General features: G+C 47.5%; 1 protein-coding gene across 1 annotated transcript in view; it reads right to left on the bottom strand.

Moving 5' to 3' along the window:
• Window positions 1–24,826, bottom strand: part of pold1 (polymerase (DNA directed), delta 1, catalytic subunit) — a 232,159-nt gene that overhangs the window by 34,265 nt on the left and 173,068 nt on the right. The window contains exons 23-26 of the mRNA XM_078237250.1: window positions 24,478–24,610; window positions 22,207–22,320; window positions 9,534–9,586; window positions 2,984–3,081 (exon numbers count right to left, since the gene is read on the bottom strand). Coding sequence (XP_078093376.1) covers window positions 2,984–3,081; window positions 9,534–9,586; window positions 22,207–22,320; window positions 24,478–24,610 — 398 coding nt within the window. The remainder of the gene's footprint in view (window positions 1–2,983; window positions 3,082–9,533; window positions 9,587–22,206; window positions 22,321–24,477; window positions 24,611–24,826) is intronic.

Raw genomic sequence — 24,826 nt, 5'->3', positions numbered from 1 at the left:
AGGATGTGGAAGCGCTGGAAAGAGTGCAGAGGAGATTTACCAGGATGCTGCCTGGTTTGGAGGGTAGGTCTTATGAGGAAAGGTTGAGGGAGCTAGGGCTGTTCTCTCTGGAGCGGAGGAGGCTGAGGGGAGACTTAATAGAGGTTTATAAAATGATGAAGGGGATAGATAGAGTGAACGTTCAAAGGCTATTTCCTCGGGTGGATGGAGCTATTACAAGGGGGCATAACTATAGGGTTCGCGGTGGGAGATACAGGAAGGATATCAGAGGTAGGTTCTTTACGCAGAGACTGGTTGGGGTGTGGAATGGACTGCCTGCAGTGATAGTGGAGTCAGACACTTTAGGAACATTTAAGCGGTTATTGGATAGGCACATGGAGCACACCAAGATGATAGGGAGTGGGATAGCTTGATCTTGGTTTCAGATAAAGCTCGGCACAACATCGTGGGCCGAAGGGCCTGTTCTGTGCTGTACTGTTCTATGTTCTATGCACAAGAAACAATACTTTTCGTTGTATACTAATACATGCGACAACAATAACGGCGGCACAGTGGTTAGCATTGCAGCCTCACAGCTCCAGGGACCCGGGTTCGATTCCCGGCCTGGATCACTGACTGTGTGGAGTTTGCACATTCTCCCCATGTCTGCGTGCGTTTCCTCCGGGTGCTCCGGTTTCCTCCCACAGTCTAAATGACGTGCTGGCTAGGTGCATTGGCCATGCTAAATTCTCCCTCTGTGTACCCGAACGGGCGCCGGGGTATGGTGACGCGGGGATTTTTCACAGTAACTTCATTGCAGTGTTAATGTTAGCCTACTTGTGACTAATAAAGTTTATTTTTTAAAATCAAATCAAACCACAAATGCTATGATTTTATGAAATGAAAAAATGCCTCATCTCAGTCTTAAATTTCTTAAATTTCAAAGCCTCTGTTTCTTCTACATATCTTCTATGTAATGTCTTCAGTGTTATTTTCACTGCACTCAAAATACTTTGAATTCCTCAACACTTCCTCATAACTTAAGATTTCTGAAAGTCTGATATGAATCGCAGTTGTCAGACATGAGAACCTGCCAAATCCTTGCGAAGGTATAAGGTTCTGCACATAGCAACTCCAGCCCCATCAACATTGACACCTTTTGTGTGACGTAGGGTTAAGGAATTTTGCCAGAACAGCATCCAAGTCAAGCCTGCGGTCCAGTTGGATCAGTTACTACTGATTTGATTCATTATTGTCACATGTACACAGTGACAATACAGTCACAAGTGACAATAATGTATACAGTGAAAATTATTATCTCTTGCGCGCTATACAGAGAGAGCATACTGTTCATAGAGAAGGAAGGGAGAGAGTGCAGAATATAGTGTTACTGTCATAGCTAGGGGTGTAGAGAAAGATCAACTTAATGCAAGGTAGTTCCATTCAAAACCAAAAGAGAAAATGCTGGAAAACCTCAGCAGGTCTGGCAGCATCTGTAAGGAGAGAAAAGAGCTGATGTTTCGAGTCCAGATGACCCTTTGTCAAAAGTCTGACAGCAGCAGGGAAGAAGCTGTCCTTGAGTCAGTTGGGAAGTGACCTCAGACTTTTGTATCTTTTTCCCGACGGGAAAAGGTGGAAGAGAGAATGTCCGGGGTGCATGGGATCCTTGATTATGCTGGCTGCTTTGCCGAGACAGCGGGAACTGTAGACAGAATCAATGGATGGGAGGCTGGTTTGCGCGATGGACTGGGCTACATTCACGACCTTTTGTGGTTCCTTGCAGTCTATGAATACGGTACTGAATACATTCCACTGTGCTAAAAACTGAGTAAAGGCACAACCATATAGTCCCGCAACACAGAACTTTTCATGAAGAGTTAACTGATATGAGTTGAGGTTTCAAAATTGACCACACTCTCCTGGCTTAGCAAAGGGAAGAAATGAAATCAGGCTAGCTCATGAGCACTACCCTTGCTGGAAAGTGCATGGGTGTCAGCAAAGAGAGGATTAGAGCGTGCTGCACGTCCCACAAGATCAAGCATCCTGCCAACACTCAACACCAGCGCATTCTTTCTGGTTGTATCACAGCTTGGCATGGCTCCTGCTCTGCCCAAGACCGGAAGGAACCACAAAAGGTCGTGAATGTAGCCCAATCCATCATGCAAACCAGCCTCCCATCCATTGACACTGTCCACACTTCCTGTTGCCTCGGCAAAGCAGCCAGCATAATTAAGGACCCCACGCACCCCCGGACATTCTCTCTTCCACCTTCTTCCGTCAGGAAAAAGATACAAAAGTCTGAGGTCACATACCAACCGACTCAAGAACAGTTTCTTCCCTGCTGCTGTCAGACTTTTGAATGGACCTACCTCGCATCAAGTTGATCTCTCTCTACACCCTAGCTATGACTGTAACACTACATTCTGCACTCTCTCGTTTCCTTCTCCATGAACGGTATGCTCTGTCTGTATAGCGAGCAAGAAACAATACTTTTCACTGTTTGCTAATACATGTGACAATAATAAATCAAATCAAAATATGTGGAGAGGGTTGGTGGCACCGCAGGACCCATGCCACAGCAAGGCCTCAGCAGGGACAGTGGGGGTAAATGGTGGGAGGAGAATTAGGGCAAAGAGTGGAAAGAGGAAGAGCATTAAACGATAAATTATTCATTCAGTGCTGTCTCTCGTTAAATCAAAACAAACAACATACACAAATGTTTTCTAGGGACTGGCCTTGGAGCGACATGGTCTGCTGGCATGAGAGCTAAAAGCCACAGTATATTATCACAGGTGAAAAGATCAAGATGGAAAACTAAACATACCGGCGAGGTGAAGCCAAGTTGGATTTTAAAAGCCTGCAGTTGTTTGAGGATCGGGAGACGAAGCGGGGTTTAGAGAGGTTCTACAATTTTCTACATTCAAAGGTCAAGGGCTGGGTTCGACAAAGCAGTAGCTCCATAACGAGGAACACCATCGGTGGGAGTGAAAAGACCCTTGCTCACCTGGTACAAAGCACGTCCTCGTGCAGACTGCCCTGACATCGCTGGCACTGTGTCCATAAGCGTGAAAACTTCTCCTCCAGTAGCTTCAGCTGCGAGATCTGAATGTGAGAAAAACACCCCCCAGGGTCAGGTTTACAAGGAAATGTTACAAAAGAGAATAACAGCAATAAAAGACTGAAACACGTGCCCGCAAAAGTATAACGACGGCTGCAGCTTGCTTTCCAATATCATGAGAGTCAAGCCTTAATAGGAGTGAAAATCAGAGGTCAGCTTATCTGTGTTTATTAAAAATCACACATCTTTGCACACTTCAGGTCAACTTTCTCATTGCAATGTCACCATAAGATATAGGAGCAGAATTAGGCCATTCTGCCCATCGAGTCTGTTCTGCCATTCAATCATGGCTGATATGCTCCTCATCCCCATTCTCATGCCTTCTCCTAGTAACTCTTGATCCTCCTTATTGATCAAGAACCAATCTAAAGTAAAGTATGAAGTTTATTTATTCATCACAAGTAAGGCTTATATTAACGCTATAATGAAGTTACTGCGAACGTTCCCCTAGTCGCCACACTCCGGCACCTATTCGGGTCAATGCACCTAACCCGCAGGTCTTTCAGACTGTGGGAGGAAACTGGAGCACCCGGAGGAAACCTACGCAGAGGAGGACGTGCAAACTCCACACAGACAGTGACCCAAGCCGGGAGTTGAACTCAGACCACTGGCGCTGTGAGGCAGCAGTGCAAACCACTGTGCCACCATGCCGCCCTGTCTCTGTCTTCAAAACACTCAATGACCTGGCCTCCACAGCCCTCTGTGGCAATGAGTTCCACAGATTCACCACCCTCCAGCTGAAGAAATTCCTCCTCATCTCAGTTTTAGAGGTGTGTCCCATCACTCTTGAGGTTGTACCCTCGGGTTTTGGTCTCTCCCACTATGTAAACATCCTCTCCACATCCACTCTATCTAGGCCTCTCATTGGTGGAATATCATAATTATCGACCAACACATTTAGTTTCCGTTATAAATATAGACATGGGAGCTTACAGAAGAAAGGTCAACACATGACATTTTAAAATGGGAACTGAATTACATCTATGCGCCCTTGTTCAATTATGCCCTGCCTTTTCTTTTGGTTTTCACAGGATGTGGGTGTCACTGGCAAGCCCATTCCTTGAACCAAGGGGCTTGCTAGGTCATTTCAGAGGGCAGTTAACAGTCAACCACTTTGCTGTGGATCTGGAGTCAGGTACAACCAGACGCGGTAAGATTTCCTTCCCTCAAGGACATTAGTGAACCAGATGGGGTTTGTTTTTGTTTCAAAACGACAAACGATGATAGTTTCATGGCCCCATTACTGAGACGAGCTTTCAATTCCAGATTTCAATTAATTCATTAAATTTAAATTGGACCAGCTGACGTGGTGGGATTAAACCACATGACCCTCAAGGGTATTAGGCTGGGTCTCTGGATCACTGGCCCAGTAACATTACCACGCCACCACCTCTCCTTCTAACCCAGCTTCACCTGGGTCTGGAATCCCTGCGCCTGTAGATAATTAGCACATTATTAAAAATTGTGCGCTCCTGATCACAAATTTTACCATTTGTCATCATTTCATCACATTTTTCAGTCATCAAAAAGTGCTACGTCAATATCGCCAATTCCATGTAATCTTGTCAGTTGACACAATGTGCAGGTTGTGGACATATGGTGGTTCTGTAAAGTCTTTCCCTTGACTCGATCACTAGCTTGCATATAAAAAAGGAGCAACTTGATAGTTAAAATCAAACAAAAAGGAACACAAGGAAAGACTCTGTATTAAGAGTGTTATCTTTCAAAGGGTATCGTGGGTGTGCCGGCAATTCACGGACTGCAGCGTTTCAAGAAGGCAGCTCACCACCACCTCCTCAAGAACAATTAAGAATGGGCAACGAATGCTGGCCTAGGCACGGACGTCTCCATCTGATGAATAAATAGGAGGAGGCGGTGGCCTCGTGGTATTATCGACAGACCATCAATCCAGAAACTCAGCTAACGCTCTGGGATCCTGGGTTCGAATCCCGCCACAGCAGGTGGCGGAATTTGAATTCAATAAAAGAAAAATCTGGAATTAAGAAGCTACACTGTCTGTGTGGAGTCTGCACGTTCTCCCCGTGTCGGCGAGGGTTTCCTCCGGGTGCTCCAGTTTCCTCCCACAGTCCAAAGGTGTGCAGGTCAGGTTGACTGGCCGTGCTAAATTGACCCTAGTGTCAGGGGGATTAGCAGGGTAAATGTGTGGGGTTAATCCACCATACTGAACACAATTTAGATAAATTACTGAGGGCACATAATGCACTCTGGATTGAGGGGTTTTAAAGTCCATTACCAGGAGTGTCTCAGTAGCATCACTCCTGACCGAGTCCCTAAAGGGCATAGGTGTTAGATTGGGTCTGCGACAGATGGTGAGGGAACCAACAAGGAGGAAAAAAAATACTTGACCTCATTCTCATCGACCTAGCTATTGCAAACACAAATATCCATGACAGTATTGGTAGGAGTGACCACCGCACAGTCCTTGTGGATACAAAGTCCCATCTTCACATTGATTTCATAGAATCCCTACAGTACAGGAGGGCTGCATTCGGCCCATCGAGTCTGTACTGACAACAATCCCACCAGGCCCCATTCCCATAACCGTTATTTACTCTGCTAATCCCCCTGAGTAGAAGTCTCACAACACCAGATTAGAGTCCAACAGGTTTATTTGGTATCACTAGCTTTCGGAGCGCCGCTCCTTCATCAGCGAGTCCTGACACAAGGGACAATTTAACATGGCCAATCAACCTAACACACACATCTTTGGACCGTGGGAGGAAACCAGAGCATCTGGACTCTCTGACAGAGCATCCCACCCAGGCCCTTTCCCCACAGCCCCACCTATTTACCCTGCTAATTACCTAAACCACACGTCCTGTGACACAAAGAGACAATTTACCGTGCCCAATTCACCTAACCTACACAACACGGGACAATAAGGGGCAATTTAGCATGGCCAATCCACCTGACCTGCACATCTTTGGACTGTGGGAGGAAACCGGAGCACCCGGAGGAAACCCGCGCAGACACGGGGAGAACGTGCAAACTCCACACAGACAGTGACCCGAGGCTGGAATTGAACCTGGATCCCTGATGCAGTGAGGCAGCAGTGTTGACCTCTGTGCCGCCCTCCGTCATGTTGTGTGGCACCGTGCTAAGTGAGATGGTTATCAAACAAATGTAGTAACTCAAACTGGGTAAAAAAACCAGAGGGCATGGGTTAAGGGTGAAAGGAGAAAAGTTTAAAGGGAATATTAGGGGGGGCTTCTTCACGCAGAGAGTGGTGGGAGTGTGGAATGAGCTGCCGGATAAAGTGGTAAATGCGGGGTCACTTTTAACATTTAAGAAAAACTTGGACGGGTTCATGGATGAGAGGGGTGTGGAGGGATATGGTCCAAGTGCAGGTCAGTGGGACTAGGCATAAAATGGTTCGGCACAAACAAGAAGGGCACAGGGTGCCACCTACAAGGTGCACCGTGTGCCACCTACAAGGTGCACAGTGCGCCACCTACAAGGTGCAGTGCGCCACCTACAAGGTGCACAGTGCGCCACCTACAAGGTGCAGTGCGCCACCTACAAGGTGCAGTGCGCCACCTACAAGGTGCAGTGCGCCACCTACAAGGTGCAGTGCGCCACCTACAAGGTGCAGTGCGCCACCTACAAGGTGCACAGTGCGCCACCTACAAGATGCACAGTGCGCCACCTACAAGATGCACAGTGCGCCACCTACAAGATGCACAGTGCGCCACCTACAAGATGCACAGTGCGCCACCTACAAGATGCACAGTGCGCCACCTACAAGATGCACAGTGCGCCATCTACAAGGTGCAGTGCGCCACCTACAAGATGCACAGTGCGCCACCTACAAGGTGCAGTGCGCCACCTACAAGATGCACAGTGCGCCACCTACAAGGTGCAGTGCGCCACCTACAAGATGCACAGTGCGCCACCTACAAGATGCACAGTGCGCCACCTACAAGATGCACAGTGCGCCACCTACAAGATGCACAGTGCGCCACCTACAAGGTGCACAGTGCGCCACCTACAAGGTGCACAGTGCGCCACCTACAAGATGCACAGTGCGCCACCTACAAGATGCACAGTGCGCCACCTACAAGATGCACAGTGCGCCACCTACAAGATGCACAGTGCGCCACCTACAAGATGCACAGTGCGCCACCTACAAGATGCACAGTGCGCCACCTACAAGATGCACAGTGCGCCACCTACAAGATGCACAGTGCGCCACCTACAAGGTGCAGTGCGCCACCTACAAGATGCACAGTGCGCCACCTACAAGATGCACAGTGCGCCACCTACAAGATGCACAGTGCGCCACCTACAAGATGCACAGTGCGCCACCTACAAGATGCACAGTGCGCCACCTACAAGATGCACAGTGCGCCACCTACAAGATGCACAGTGCGCCACCTACAAGATGCACAGTGCGCCACCTACAAGATGCACAGTGCGCCACCTACAAGATGCACAGTGCGCCACCTACAAGATGCACAGTGCGCCACCTACAAGGTGCACAGTGCGCCACCTACAAGATGCAGTGCGCCACCTACAAGATGCACTGCGCGCCACCTACAAGATGCAGTGCGCCACCTACAAGATGCACTGCGCGCCACCTACAAGATGCACAGTGCGCCACCTACAAGATGCACAGTGCGCCACCTACAAGATGCACAGTGCGCCACCTACAAGATGCACAGTGCGCCACCTACAAGATGCACAGTGCGCCACCTACAAGATGCACAGTGCGCCACCTGCAAGATGCACTGCGCGCCACCTACAAGGTGCACAGTGCGCCACCTACAAGATGCAGTGCGCCACCTACAAGATGCACTGCGCGCCACCTACAAGATGCACAGTGCGCCACCTACAAGATGCACAGTGCGCCACCTACAAGATGCACAGTGCGCCACCTACAAGATGCAGTGCGCCACCTGCAAGATGCACTGCGCGCCACCTACAAGATGCACAGTGCGCCACCTGCAAGATGCACAGTGCGCCATCTATAAGATGCTCAGTGCCTCACCTACAAGATGCACAGTGCGCCACCTGCAAGATGCACCGTGTGCCATCTACAAGATGCACCGTGTGCCATCTACAAGATGCACCGTGTGCCACCTACAAGATGCACAGTGTGCCATCCACAAGATTCACTGCAGCAACTGGCCTGGCTTCTTCCAAATCCATGACCTCTACCAGTTGGAAGGACAAGTGCAGCAGATGCATGGGAAGGATGCCACCTGCAAGTCCCACTCCAAGTCACACGCCAATCTGACTTGGGACTATTCTGCCATTCCTTCACTGTCACTGATTCAAAATCCTGGAATCCCTTCCTAACAGCACTGCTGTGGGCGTTCCTACAAAACGTGGACTGCAGCAGTTCAAGGCAGCTCATCACCACCCTCTCCAGGACGATAGGATGGGCAAGAAATGGTGAGTCTCTGGAAGCAGTTGCAACCATACTTATAACCATTCCTAACTTAGAATACCACAATCAAATCCTCATGTAACCTTTTCTGTTGTAAAAAGGATCGACCCCTGCTTCTTCAGACACCTCATCCCTGGTACCATTTTGGTAAATTGTGGCCAAGAGGCCACCAGCCGAGCCTGATGAGAATTAGGACAAGCCAAGTTGAACGGACACAGGTCAAGGCAAGAAGTGCAAGCCCTGACAGTTTCCTGTGGGCTATGGCCTGAGGTCCTGCCTCTGACAAAATAAGGGCAACGTTATGGATACTTACCAGACACACTGCATTTCCATATATGAAGGAGCTACATGCACTCTGTGCACCTGGGAACACACATCCACAGGTACTCCAGGCATCTTCCATATTTGGACTCTGTAATCTCATTGGCTGGGTGCCAGGGAGCTTTCTGGAAAGGCGCCAAAAGGAGGATACGAGGGGAGTGTTAGAAACCTGCCAGCGAAGACTCGGTGTTGGCAGCTGAGACGTAGCAAGGATCCAACGAAGAATCGGTGGAGACCTGAGGCCAACTTTCACCACATGGAAGACCTAAGACCTTGATCCTTACCCGGTGGAGCGAGCCTGGCCAGTTCAACCTCACTGGTAGTATTCAGGTCTCAGATAAATGCGCTAAAGCAGTGTTTGTTTGAAGTGAAAGAGGTTTCATTTAATGAAGGTGTTTTGTCGAGGTTTGGAACCAAAGGTATTGTAAAAAAAGATGAAGATTATTTAAGTATAATGGCGAGTCGACTCTCTGCCCTCTGTGCACCACACAAGAAAGGGTTTCTTGGTAAAAGAGTTATAATACACTAGTTGAAGTGTCTAATTGCTAGACAACAAAATACTTTTTGCATCTTGTCTAAGGGCTTGACATCCTTCCTGAAGTATGGTGCGCAGATGAGAAGACAATACCAGAGATTCTACAAAGCACATAATTTTTGACACCCAAACACAAACTATAAAGATTATTATTTTGTTATTAACCATACCTCCTTCTGGTACAGCTCTGACTGGCGAGACTTACAGTAACTGCAAACAGCACCTGAGGGAAAAGCAGAGGTGAAGATTGGATTAAATTTGAAAGGTCCTTCCAGACAAAGTGTACAATTATGAAGAGAGATGTTATAAAGGCTTGAACCTTGCATGAGCACTATGATTAGGACGAAGAGTGCTTTACCACAAACAACAGCTGTGAATAGGAACAAGGCCATTCAATCCTGTAAGCACTCAATTAGAACATGACTGATCTGTTTCTGAATTCCACCTATATACAGTTTGTTCTGCAATCCTTAATATCATTTGTCTAACAATAAAATCTATTACTTAGTTTTTTCAACTGACACCCACCCTCTACAGCTTACTGGGGAATAGAAAGTTCCAGATCACGACTACCCTTTGTGTGAGTAGAGAATTAAATATATTTTTAAATTCTGATAAAGGGCCATTGGCCAGAAATGTTAACTCTCTCACTCTCCGCTAATGTTGCCTGATCCACTGAGTTTTAATCGCACTTCCTATTTTTAATTCAGGTTTACAACAATTGCAGTATTTTCCCTTTATTGTTTGAGGTGGAATTGGATCAGCATTGGAAAAGGAACAGTAAACAATGAAAGGACAGGAGACATCTCTGGCACAATTTAGGTAATGTGTGTGGCTTGTGTGGCTTTTGCTACCAAATAAACCTGTTGGACTTTAACCTGGTGTTGTTAAACTTCTTACTGTGTTTACCCCAGTCCAACGCCGGCATCTCCACATCACAATTTAGGTAATGCAGACTTTATGTACCTTTACGTACCAGACTTTGAGTACCTTGTGTACGGCCCCAATCATAGAATCCCGGCTGCGCAGAAAAGGCCAGTCGGTAATCGAGTCTGCACCGACTCTCTTGAAAAATATCTTATCCAGGCCCCCAACCCCGCCCTACCCCCATAACCCCACTCTTTTACCCTGGTTTATCCACCGAACCTGCATATCTTTGGACACAGTAAGAAGTTTAACAACACCAGGTTAAAGTCCAACAGGTTTATTTGGTAGCAAAAGCCACACAAGCTTTCAAAGCTCTATCTTTGGACACTACAGGGCAATTCAGTATGACTAATCTACCTAACCTGCACATCTTTGGACACTAAGGGGCAAATTAGCACGGCTGATCCACTTAACCTACACATCTTTGGATACTAAGGAGCAATTTAGTATGGCCAATCCATCTAACCTGCACATCTTTTGACACTAAGGGGCAATTTAGCTTAGAAACCCTACAGCACAGAAAGAGGCCCATCGGGTCTGCACCGACCACAATCCCACCCAGACCCTACCCCCATATCCCTACATATTTACCCACTAATCCCTCTAACCTACGCATCCCGGGACACTAAGGGCAATTTTAGCATGGCCAATCAATCTAACCCGCACATCTTTGGACTGTGGGAGGAAACCGGAGCACCCGGAGGAAACCCACGCAGACACGAGGAGAATGTGCAAACTCCACACAGACAGTGACCCAAGCCGGGAATCGAACCCAGGTCCCTGGAGCTGTGAAGCAGCAGTGCTAACCACTGTAATGGCTAGTCCACCTAACCTGCACATCTTTGGACACTAAGGGGCAATTTAGCATGACTAATCCACCTAACCTGCACATCTTTGGACACTAAGGGGCAATTTAGCATGGCCAATCCACCTAACCTGCGCAACTTTGGAGTGTGGAAGGAAACTGGAGCATCTGGCTGGGACTCTGGCAGACAAGGGAGAATGTGCAAACTCCGCACAGGCAGATCTATGATTCTTTAAAATCTTAAAATGAAATGCACACTGCATCAGCATCAAAGAGAGAAAAGCTAGGTTAGCTGGATGCTGTTAGTCACCCAAATATTAACTTATTGTTGCCTCTTTCGAACAAACTGATGTTTGCTTTCAACTCCTTTCTTTTCACTCGTGGAACGTGGCACCTGGCAACGTCAGCGTTTATTGCCCATCCTTAAGTTCCTTTGTAAGTCGCACTTTTAGTATTGCTGTTTAGCGTAGTTAGACCCAAAGCGCTAACAGGTGGGCAGTTCTAGGATTTTGGCCCAGCAATGAAGGAACGGCGGTGATGCCTTTCCAAGTCAGCATGGTGCGCGGCTTGGAGGGGAACTTGCAAGTGGTGGTGTGCGGGTGCGTATGCTGTTCATCCTACGCATTGGTGGAGGTCAAGGATTCAGGAAGTCTTTAGGAGCTGCTGCAGTGCACCTTATATAGTACACAATGCAGCCGCAGCATGCTAATGCTGGAGTGAGTGAATGTGCAAGATGATGAATGGGGTGTCCATCAACCATTGCCCTAGACTGCGTCAAATGTATTGGTCGTTGGAGCTGCAATCGTTCAGTGAAGTGGAGAGTAATCCAGCAATTCCTAATTTGTATCTTGTAGGCGGTGGAAAAACTTTGGGGAATCAGGTGGCTCATCGCCACAGAACCCCCATTGGGCGGCACGGTGGTACAGTGGTTAGCACTGCTGCCTCACAGCACCAGGGACCCGGGTTCGATTCCCGGCTTGGGTCACTGTCTGTGTGGAGTTTGCACGTTCTCCCCGTGTCTATGGAATTTAATCTGGATAAATGCGAAGTGATGCATTTTGGAAGAAATAATGTAGGGAGGAGTTATACAATAAATGGCAGAGTCATCAAGAGTACAGAAACACAAAGGGACCGAGGTGTGCAAGTCCACAAATCCTTGAAGGTGGCAACACAGGTGGAGAAGGTGGTGAAGAAGGCATATGGTATGCTTGCTTTTATAGGACGGGGTATAGAGTATAAAAGCTGGAGTCTGATGATGCAGCTGTATAGAACGCTGGTTAGGCCACATTTGGAGTACTGCGTCCAGTTCTGGTCGCCGCACTACCAGAAGGACATGGAGGCATTGGAGAGAGTGCAGAGAAGGTTTACCAGGATGTTGCCTGGCATGGAGGGTCTTAGCTATGAGGAGAGATTGGGTAAACTGGGGTTGTTCTCCCTGGAAAGACGGAGAATGAGGGGAGATCTAATAGAGGTGTACAAGATTATGAAGGGGATAGATAGGGTGAACGGTGGGAAGCTTTTTCCCAGATCAGAAGTGACGATCACGAGGGGTCACGGGCTCAAGGTGAGAGGGGCGAAGTATAACTCAGATATTAGAGGGATGTTTTTTACACAGAGGTGTTGGGGGCCTTGAATGCGCTGCCAAGTAGGGTGGTGGAGGCAGACACGCTGACATCGTTTAAGACTTACCTGGATAGTCACACGAGCAGCCTGGGAATGGAGGGATACAAACGATTGGTCTAGTTGGACCAAGGAGCGGCACAGGCTTGGAGGGCCGAAGGGCCTGTTTCCTGTGCTGTACTGTACTGTTCTTTGTCTGCGTGTGTTTCCTCCCACAGTCTGAAAGACGTGCAGGTTAGGTGCGTTGTCCATGCTAAGTTCTCCCTCAGTGTACCCGAACAGGTGCCGGAGTGTGGCGACTCGGGGATTTTCACAGTAACTTCATTGCAGTGTTAATGTAAGCCTACTTGTGACACTAATAAATATATAAACTCCATTCTCTGACCTGCTCTTGTAGCCTTAATAATTATGTGTCAAATGTATTGGTTGTTGGAGCTGCAATCATGGCTAATATGTTCACAGAGGAACATAGAAGATAGGAGCAGGAGCAGGCCATTTGGCCCAGTTCAGTCTTTGTTTCCCTTTCTGATTGTACGGGTATTTTTGCTCAGGTATAACTCGACTGATACCCCGTCACTCCCCTCACTCTAGTGAGAATTATAATTAATCTGGATTATAATTAATATCTGGAATTAGGAATCTACTGACGACCATGAAACCATTGTCGATTGTTGGAAAAACCCATCTGGTTCACCAATGTCCCTTTAGGGAAGGAAATCTGCCGTCCTTACCCGGCCTGGCCTACATGTGACTCCAGAGCCACAGCAATGTGGTTGACTCTCAAAACTGCCCTCTGAAATGGCTGAGCGAGACACACAGTTCAAGGGTGACTAAGGATGGGCAACAAATGCTGGCTCAGCCAGCGAGGCCCAGGTCCCACAAATGAATAAAAAATTCATCGGCGAGCATTAACAGCATCAGCTGGCAACTCAGCTGCAATGGGCATCACAGTTCAGCTCACCTAAAACCTGCCCTCAACCAACATCCAACAATCTGCCCGTTCATCAGCGATTGCACAGGAATCCTGGTTGCTGTTTGCAGGATGAAGCTGGGCTTAAGGGTTGTTGTTTTTTTAACAAAGCAAATCGCGTGTTTGAAGAGAAAGGCTAAGGACATACTGTGTCCAATTCTGGTCGCCACACTACCAGAAGGACGTGGAGGCTTTGGAGGGAGTGCAGAAAAGGTTGACCAGGATGTTGCCTGGTATGGAGGGTATTAGCTATGAGGAGATTGAATAAACCGGGATCGTTTTCCTTAGAAAGATGGAGGCTGAGGGGGCAACCTGATAGAAGTTTATAAAATTATGAGGGGTACAGATAGGGCGAACAGTTGGAAGCTTTTTCCCAGGGCAGAAATGACAATTACAAGGGGGTCACAAGTTCAAGGTAAGGGGGGAAAGATTCAGTGGGGATGTGCGGGGGAAGTTTTTTTACACAGAGGGTAGTGGGGGCCTGGAATGCACTGCCAAGTGAGGTGGTTGAGGCAGACACGTTAGTGACATTTAAGACTTATTTGGATAACCACATGGACAGACGGGGTATAGAGGGATACAGGCGGTTGGTCTAGAAAGGACAATGTGATTGGCGCAGGCTTGGAGGGCCGAAGGGCCTGTTCCTGTGCTGTACTGTTCTTTGAAAAAGTGAACTTGGAGACTGGCTTTTACTGCCAGCCTCTGTACTGAACACGCTGAACTGAAGATATGTCTGATTTTCATCATTCTGCCTTTAGCTGCCATGCCTTCAGCCGCCTGGGGCCAATGCTCTTGAAGAATGACAGCTGCCCTCCGATTGGGCTTCCACACGAAGCACCAAGATCCCTCATTAAAAAAAACACAGAACCTTTCAATAAAATAGGTACAACAATGACTTTCTGCTGTTTTGGACATGGGTAACATGTTCAAATGGAAACATAGAAGATAGGAACAGGAAGAGGCCATTTGGCCCTTCGAGCCTGCTCCGCTATTCATCACGATCATGGCTGAATGAGGGGCACAGATCAGCTAGATAGTCAATATCTTTTCCCATAGGTAGGGGAGTCTAAAACTAGAGGGCATAGGTATAAGGTGAGAGGGGAGAGATACAAAAGTGTCCAGAGGGGCAATTTTTTCACACAGAGGGTGGTGAGTGTCTGGAACAAGCTGCTAGAGGTAGTAGGAGAGGCGGGTACAATTTTGTCTTTTAAAAAGCATTTAGACAGGTACATGGGTAAGACTGGTATAGATGGATGTGGGCCAAATGCGGGCAATCGGGATTAGCTTAGGGATTTTTTAAAAAAGGGCAAGCGTGGACAAGTTGGGCCAAAGGGCCTGGTTCCAAGCCGTAAACCTCTATGACTCTATGATTGTCCAACTCAATAGCCTAATCCTGCTTTCTCCCCATAACCTTTGATCCCATTTGCCCCAAGCAAATGAATTCACAACTGAAGCTAGTGTATTGTATAGTCCAATCCAATGTGACAATGCAGGAAATTTGGTACTACGTCATTCATTACATTTTAAAAGTTGTTCTTAATCAGCTAGTATTTCCAAGCTTTAAGTTTATTTATTAGTCGCAAGTAAGACTTACATTAACACTGCAATGAAGTTACTGTGAAATTTCACTAGTCGTTGCACTCCGGCGCCTGTTCGGGTCAATGCACCCTAACCAGCATGTCTTTCGGACTGTGGGAGGAAACCAGAGCACCCGGAGGAAACCCACGCAGACACAGGGAGAATGTGCAAACGCCTCACAGACAGTAACCCAAGCCGGGAATCGAACCCGGGTCCCTGATGCTATGAGGCAGCAGTGCTAACCACCGTGCCGCCCCCAATCACTAATCAATGGCTTAATTACGATTCAGGGCATAAACATGGACGTCAGATGAGGGAATGTTTAACCTCAGTCTTTTCCAAGCAGGGCTAGATAAATTAAGACGTTACGCGGGCGGGGTTCCAGGATTGATGGGACTGCCGCTCCAGCAGGAAAAGATTGGGGTGAAAAAAAAAGACTAAGAAACATAAGAAATAGCAGAGTAGAGTAAGTGGGCCCTTGAGCTTGCTCAAGGAGACTGTGGCTGAACTTCTATTGCTTCTCGGCCTTTTGGCTAAGATGAAGCTTCGGATCAAGCCCAAGACGGGGTGCAATGCCTTATCTTGTCAACTTGGATCTTGTTTGTCTCTCTTGTGGAGACCGTGAATTGGATTCAATTGGAATTTGATTTTTTGGAGCAAGCAAGGAATAGATTAGCGTCTGTCTGGTGCACTCTGAGCACTGGCTTTGAGAATGGAATAAATAAATTGAAAAAGAAACTCCAGTTTCCCATCCTATCCCCATATCCCTCAATTCTCTTCATACCCAATAACCTACATCTCTCAGGCTCAAAGATACTCAATGACTAGGCGCCTACAGCCTACTATGGAGCCTGGCAAATTTCAAAGATTCAGTCCCGAGATAAGGAATGTCTCCTCACGCAGCCCTACATGGCAAACCCCTTAACCTGAGATTGTGATCCCCAGAGAGCAAGCACTGCCTCAAGTTTCTACCCCATCCAGCCCTCTGTTACTGCTGGGAAATAGATTCAAGGATCTGCAGCACACGGTAACAATGCAAATGGGCGACAGCATGTGGATGCACAAATACAAATTCTACACAACTAGCTTGGGAGTCATACCAACTTGGGGTGCACGCTCACCTTGGAGAGGCGGAAAAGTAACTTGGATCATGAGGTAGAGTAGCAAATGAAAGGAGAACTTTAAAAATCAGAAGAGGGCATTCAAGATCTCAAACAATGATGAGACAAAGTACGGGAATGAGATAGAGAATGCGGTGAACTGATGCGACGACAATAATTTCACCCTCAATGTCAACAAAACGAAGGAAATAGTCATCGACTTTAGGAAGTGTAGTGGAGAACATGCCCCTGTCTACATCAATGGGGATAAAGTAGAAAGGGTCGAGAGCTTCAAGTTTTTAGATGTCCAGATCACCAACAACTATCCTGGTTCTCACGCCTCTACTTTCTCAGAAGACTAAGGAAATTTGGCATGTCGGCTGCGACTCTCACCAACTTTTACAGATGCACCATAGAAAGCATTCTTTCTGGTTGTATCACAGCTTGGTATGGCTGCTGCTCTGCCCAAGACCGCAAGAAAGTACAAAGGATCGTGAATGTAGCCCAATCCATCACGCAAACCAGCCTCCCATCCATTGACTCTGTCTACGCTTCCTGCTGCCTCGGAAAAGCAGCCTGCATAATTAAGGACCCCACGCACCCCAGACATTCTCTCTTCCACCTTCTTCCCGTTGAGAAAAAGATACAAAAGTCTGAGGTCACGTACCAACCGACTCAAGAACAGCTTCTTCCCTGCTGCTGTCAGACTTTTGAATGGACCTACCTCGCATTAAGTTGATCTTTCTCTACACCCTAGCTATGACTGTAACACTACATTTTGCACTCTCTCCTTCACTTCTCTATGAAGGGTATGCTTTGTCTGTATGGCACGCAAGAAACAATACTTTTCACTGTATGCTAATACATGCGACAATAATAAATCAAATCAAATCAAATAGACAGGAGAAGATAAAAGAAAGGGAAGAAGGAAGAAAGAAAGGTGGTGCAGAGAATTTTAAAAGAAAACTGGGTGAAAATTCCTGATGTTGTGCAGTTGGGCCAATGGGGGCCATAACTAACGTGATTCGAATCAAACTTACTAAAACATCAGTAAGCACGCAGAGTCCGTGGCATCCCACAGAGTGTGTGATTGCCGTGTCTAGTTTTTTTTTTAAAAAAAGAAAACCCCCTCCGTATATACTGCCACCCCCCTGCCTTGTATTTGCAATCCTATGATGTGGTGTCAGGAAGAGGCTAAGTGATACTGGAAAAGTAGCTTCAAGAATGAGGAACTGGTTAGGTCTCTACTCTGACCACGGGAAATGAGAAGGAGACCGAAGGAGGCTCTGGGTTGTAAGCAATCTATTCTTGAATAAGGGAAACTCCAGACTGACTGCTCAGGGGGCAAGTTTGGTCGGGAGGTGGGTTGCGGAAACTGATAGTTGCAAGAGTATGCCTTCATAAATTTTACTAAAACTGTTATTCATTTATCGCCCTCTGTTTCTGATGGCACCAACTCTTGCCCAAAGATCAGTTCAATGGGCAGCGGCCTCTCTCTTGTCACTCACTCGAGTGGCGATTCTTCAGATGCGGCAGTAAACTATGTGAGGGGCGGCACGGTGGCACAGTGGTGAGCACTGCTGCTTCACAGCTCCAGGGACCTGGGTTCGATTCCCAGCTTGGATCACTGTCTGTGTGGACTTTGCACATTCTCCCCGTGTCTGCGTGAGTTTCCTCCCGCAGTCCCAAAGATGTGCGGGTTAGGTTGATTGGCCATGCTAAATTGACCCTTAGTGTCCCGAGATGCGTAGGTTAGAGGGATTAGCGGGTAAGTATGTAGGGATACGGGGATAGGGCCTGGATGGGATTGTGGTCTATGCAGACTCGATGGGCCAAATGGCCTCTTTCTGCACTGTAGTGTTTCTAGGATTCTATAGCTGTGTGCCTGTTTTGGAGACAGGTGAACGGACTCTCAAGCTCAATCCTGCCTTCGTCCAATACATGCACATAAACATTTTGTAATTAGTACGCCTACGGTGCAAATGAAAAGGACCAACTTCAACTTTAGACAACATCACAAAATGCCTGAACTTTAGTTCACTGCTTTGTGGTAGCAGCTGAGTGCACCTGCTGGAGGAGCACTAATGGGTGACCACGGATGGGCTGTTTGATACGTACAATCGTTCAGGTCTCGGGAACCAGGGCAGGAATGATTTTTTTCCTTCATGGCACATAGCCCCTATCATCAAAGTAGTTGGTCTTCTCAAGGAAGATCGCCAGTGGCCACATCATGCGTGCTTGCCCTGCCCTACTGCCGCGTGCACTTTCCAACTGCGTGAGACAGGGCCAGGCAACTTGCTTTCAGATCTTCACCTGGCAGCTAGTCCATAACTAGCCATAGGAGGAGAAAGAACCGGGAAGACTCATTCGCCAGAATCTTACCACCCCTGGCCGCTATGGGAATCAGAGTGGGCGAGGGGCGGACAATGGAAAGGTCCGTTCATCTCGGGTGGGATTTTACGGTTTTGGGACGAGTGAAGCTGTAAAATCCTGTCCACTGACTTATTTTTTGCTTCCCTTGCTGTGGTGCACATATTCCATCTCTCCCCTGCTTCAGATCGTTCACTACACTCGCCATTAAAGTTTTTTAAAGTTTATTTCTAATCACAACTTACATTCACACTGCAAGGAAGTTACTGCGAAAATCCCCCCAGTCGCCACATTTCTGGCGCCTGTTCGGGCACATTGAGGGTGAACTTAGCACGGCCAATGCACCCTAACCTGCACATCTTTCAGAGTGTGGGAGGAAGTCGGAGCACCTGGAGGAGAAATCGGAGCAGACACGGGGAGAATGCGCAGACTCCGCACAGACGGTGACCCAAGCCGGGGATCGAACCCGGGTCCCTATTAATTTCAATTATTCCCATCGCGACAACATCTGGTGGTGCCTCTGATTTCTAAAAGTGAAATAAGGCGTCTCCAATTCTCAAATACATTAATTGCAGAATGCTGCCTTGAAATTAAATTTGGATAGGTAATATCTGCTGCATGTTGGGTTTCCTGTGGAGCTTTTTTCTCATTTTGGCCTGGAGAGAAATAGAAACGCAGGGACACAGCATTTAAGTTCAGTGTTAATTTAGAAGTGGTGCCAGCACAAGTAAGGAAGGCACTGGAGAGAGATCTGAAAGGCTCAATATTGGTCACACAGTCGCGGTAGAGTACCAGTCAGCAATGAAGTCATCATTTTGAAGAAATACTGAGCGAAATCTTCCCATTCCGCCCACCCTAGGAATTGTAGCAGGCAGGACAGAAAATTTGGCAGACCGTTAAAAAGATCCGTTGACCTCAGGCGGGAATTTCCGGTTTTGGGGCATGAGCTGGTGGAAAATCCCACCCGCAGCGTCCGATTCCTGGGACGGCAGGATTGTCATACGAGGATAGAATGGGTCGACTGGGCCTGTATTCCCTGGAATTTGGTAGAATGAACGAGGGGGAATCTTACTGAAACATAAAATTCTGAAAGGGCCAGACAGACTGGATGCAGGGATGGTGTTTCCTCTGGCTCGGATGTCTAGAACTCGGATGTCTCAGGGACTTGGGAGTCCTTGTTCAAGATTCTCTTAAGGTTAAAGTGCAGGTTCAGTCGGCAGCTATGAAGGCAAATGCAATGTTAGCATTCATGTTGAGAGGGCTAGAATACAAGAGCAGGGATGTACTTCTGAGGCTGTATAAGGCTCTGGGCAGACCCCATTTGGAGTATTGTGGGCCCCATATCTAAGGAAGGATGTGCTGGCCTTGGAAAGGGTCCAGAGGAGATTCACAAGAATGATCCCTGGAATGAAGAGCTTGTCATGTGAAGAACGGTTGAGGACTCTGGGTCTGTATTCATTAGTTTAGAAGGATGAGGGGGGGGGGATCTTATTGAAACTTACAGGATACTGCGAGGCCTGGATAGAGTGCATGTTTCCACTAGTAGGAAAAACTAGAACCAGAGGGTACAACCTCAGACGAAAGGGACGATCCTTTAAAACAGAGATGGGAAGGGATTTCTTCAGCCAGAGAGTGATGAATCTGTGGAACTCTGCCGCAGAAGGCTGTGGAGGCCGGGTCATTGAGTGTCTTTAAGACAGAGATAGATAGGTTCTGGATTAATACGGGGATCAGGGGTTATGGGGAAAAGGTAGAAGAATGGGGATGAAAAAAACATCAGCCATGATTGAATGGCGGAGCAGATTCGTTGGGCCGAGTGGCCTAATTCTGCTCCTATGTCTTATGGTCTTATAGGATATGGGGTAGGCCATTTAGGAGTGAGGTGAGGAGAAACATCTTCACTCAGAGGGTGGTGAACCTGTATACCATAGAGGGCTGTGGAGGTCCAGTAACTGAATATATTGAAGGAGGAAAGGGATAGATTTCTAGACACTAAAGGTCTCAAGCGATATGGGCACAGCACAGGAGTATGACGTTGAGATAGAGGATCAGCCATGATCATATAGAATGACAGAGAAGGCACAAGGGGCCGAATGGCCTACTCCTGCTCCTATTTTCTATATTTCTATGTCTGGTTAGGCTCCAATTTCAACTCTGGGTTGAGTGCTCATCACATAGGCACAGGGAGAAATTAAAATCCTAAAAGTTGCACAGAAGGGGTCATTGTGCTGATCGTTCATGTCAAAGGATTGGCTTAAGGGCAAGGTTGGAAAGACTCAAATTCCTCAGCCTTTAAGTGGAGATGCCAGCGTTGGACTGGGGTGGGCACAATAAGAAGTTTCACAACACCCGGTTAAAGTCCAACAGGTTTATTTGGTAGCACGAGCTTTCGGAGCGCTGCTCCTTCTTCATCAGGTGAGTGGGGCCTGATGAAGGAGCAGCGCTCCGAAAGCTCATGATACCAGATAAACCTGTTGGACTTTAACCTGGTGTTGTGAGACTTCTTACTGTGCTCAGCCTTTAAAGAAGTCAACCTCCAGTGATCCACTGAGAGAGCGCTTGTTTGGAGGCTGCAGTGCCACTCAGCACATTCTGAAGTTGAATGTAACAGAGATACTCATTATATTGCCTCGTCCAAATCAGGTCGCAAAATACAATTCAACTGCAAACCCATGGAAGCCTGACTGAGGAAATCTCTCACTGTGGTGCAGAATTTTGTCCCACACCAATAAAAAAAGTTGGATATTTCCATTTCCTTCAGAGTCTAATCCTAAATTACTGCATAGCATCTGCATCTTTTGTAAAAGGGGGCAAGTTTCTTACAAGCTAAGTTCACAGAGATCCAACGAAAGATACAAGACAGTCAATGGATGATGAAGGATTTGGACCTTCTCCCGACACGATCACTCAGTCCCACGCTTGTGCAGAAGTGATCTCTTCTCGAAGGCTAGGGCGCTCATACTGTACCAACGTATCACCACACCTTTCAAAAAGATGGGCAGTACGGTGGCACAGTGGTTAGCACTGCTGCCTCACAGCGCCAGGGACCCGGGTTCGATTCCCGGCTTGGGCCACTCTGTGTGGAGTCCGCACGTTCTCTCCGTGTCTGTGTGGGTTTCCTCCGGGTGCTCCGGTTTCCTCCCACAGTCTGAAAGACGTGCTGGTTAGGGTGCAGTGACCCGAACGGGTGCCGGAGGGTGGCGACCAGGGGAATTTCACAGTAACTTCATTGCAGCGTTAATGTAAGCCTTACTTGTAACTAATAAATAAACTTTTAACTCTAATTCATACTGCACCTTCTAATTCATTTCCAATAGAGGAAGCAACCTCCACATATTCTTCCCCAATGTCCTCCAAGAGCAAAGGGACACTTGGCCCATCATCTCAGCTAGATTTAACAGGTCTTGAGAGACACTCAACTCACTAACAAGCTCTTACTTAGAAAGCACTTATTAATCCTGATGTTCCCTCACCGTCGTCATTCAGCACGGCTTTGCACCCTATGCATGTACTCCTTTTCTTTGCAAAGGCCATGAGTCCACCCACTTTTGACGTCAGCACAGTCTTGCATCTTGTGTGTTCGCCCTCTAGAACAAATAAAAAATTATTATAACTCACACTTTGGTAGGAAGGACAAAAGAGTTGAATATTATTTAAGTGGAGAAAGGGAACTGCAGCACCGGGAGGATTTGGGGTCATTGTGCATAAAACATAAAAAGCCAGCGTGCATGTTCACAGGTAATTGGGAAGATACATGGAATGCTAGCCTTCATCTCAAAGAGAATGGAGCATAAAAATAGGGAAGTCTCACTAAAATTATGCAAGAGGCGAGTTAGACCACGCCTGGGATACTGTGAACAGTTTTGGTCCCCTTATCTAAGGAATGATATACTGGCATTGGAGGCAGTCCAGAGAAGGTTCATAGAATCCGAGAAGGCCATTCAGCCCATCGAGTCGGCACTGACCACAATCCCACCCAGGTCGATTCCCAATAGGGAGGGATTTTTCTTATGAGGAGCGGTTGTAAAGAGGTGGCACAGTGGGTTAGCACTGCTGCCTCTCAGTGCCAGGGACCCGGGTTCGATTCCCGGCTTGGGTCACTGTCTGTGTGGAGTTTGCATGTTCTCCCCGGGTCTGCGTGGGTTTCCTCCGGGTTGCTCCAGTTACCCCCCCCCCCGGCCAACAAGTCCGAAAGGCGTACTGGTTAGGTGGATTGGCCCGTGCTAATTTCTCCCTCAGTGTAACCCGAACAGGCGCCGGAGTGTGGCGACGAGGGGATTTTCACAGTAACTCCATTGCAGCGTTAATGTAAGCCTACTTCTGACTAATAAATAAACTTTAAACATAAAAGCTCTTCAACTGGGGGGTTTGACCTGTCCTCACCCTGGGATTCACATACAGGTCACTTTCATCTCATATTATGGATAATGATCAAAAGTGGCAAAACTGTCTGTTTTCTTTCTGCCCTGGAGTAGGTTGCAAGAGCAATGTACCTGACCAGCACGTCTTTCGGACTTGTGTAAGCTAGTTAATATTTAACGTCTGGATTCACAAATGGAGGGGCACTGGAGTCGGCTACAATCTGAACCACCACCAAACCCAGCATCACTTAGTGTCTTAAAACAAATAGTTTTTCTTCCTTTCAGAGGGGGAAGAGAATGTGGAACATCAGATTTCTCATTGGATGTCATCCAAGATAAGCAGGAGGATGACAAATTTATGCGTGACCGCAACCAGAATCACTGAATCTCTACAGTGCAGAAGGAGGCCATTCAGCCCATCGAGCCTGCACTGACAAAAACCCCATCCAGCCCCTATCCCCGTAACCCCACATATTTACCCTGCCAGTCCCCCTAACCAACACACCTTTGGACACCAAGAGGCAATTTAGCATGGCCAATCAACCTAACCTGCGCATCTTTCGGACTGTGGGAGGAAACCGGAGCACCCGGAGGAATCCCACGCAGACACGGGGAGAATGTGTAAACTCCACACAGACAGTCCCCCAAGGCCGGAATTGAACCCGGGTCCCTGGTTTTATGAGGCAGCAGTGCTAACCACTGTGCCACCGTGCCGCCCCAAATTATGAAATGAATTTAAATTCCACCAGTTGCCATGGTGGGAATTGAACATGTGCCCCCCCCCCCCGGTGTAAGCTTTTGGGTTACTAGTCCAATGGCAATGCTACCATCTCCCCTGTCCCACTTTTTGCTCATTGACTGACCTCATGAAGCACAAGAGAAATATGTGGAGGGCAGCGATTATAGAGAACAGATCAGAATTAGTGATCAAATTTATGGATACGTGCATGGAGTGGCACAGTGGGTTAGCACTGCAGCCTCACAGCGCCCAGGACCCGGGTTCGATTCCCGGCTTGGGTCACGGTGTGGAGTCTGCACGTTCTCCCCGTGTCTGTATGGGTTTCCCCCGGTTTCCTCCCACAGTCTGAAAGACCGTGCTGGTTAGGTGCGTTGGCCATGCTATAAATTCTCCCTCGGTGTACCCGAACAGGCGCCGGAGTGTAACGACTAGGGGGACTTTCATAGAAACTTCATTGCAGTGTTAATGTAAGCCTAATTGCGACGAATAAATAAACTTTCATAGCTATACCATTGGAATACTTTGGTGTTTTACTTCTAACGACTAATGGAACAGGTGTCCCCTAATTCTGAATAATTCCATACCAGAAAGCTATAATTCCTTAGTGCCATTGGTTTCAGGCTTCGAGGTGCAGATTTACTCACTTAGGAGTACAGCTTCTGCCTTGGCCTCTCCCAGGATGGGTTCGAAGATTCTCAGGAGTGGTTTTGCAAGTTGCTGCTCCAGATAATATTGCGTATCAATTGGAATGTTGTTTTCCAGAACATAGATTGGATCCTTGAAGGGGGTGGGGTGGAGAACAAGGACATTAATAAATGGGAAAGAAACTTTTACAGTGGAAAGTTTTATCAAGTTTTATGTGGCTTGACTCAACCGTTCTTAAGTACCCAGTCAACGAAACAGTGGAGGGAGCACAAATTAATCTGCATCCCAGGATAGGGAGGACTTTCAACGAAGAAAAGTATGGTGCACGCGTGGGTGCGCGCTGCAAGA

This window comes from Mustelus asterias, chromosome 21, assembly GCF_964213995.1.
Source record: "Mustelus asterias chromosome 21, sMusAst1.hap1.1, whole genome shotgun sequence".
Classification (NCBI taxonomy): Eukaryota; Metazoa; Chordata; class Chondrichthyes; order Carcharhiniformes; family Triakidae; genus Mustelus; species Mustelus asterias.
This window is presented reverse-complemented; position numbering and strand designations above follow the sequence as displayed.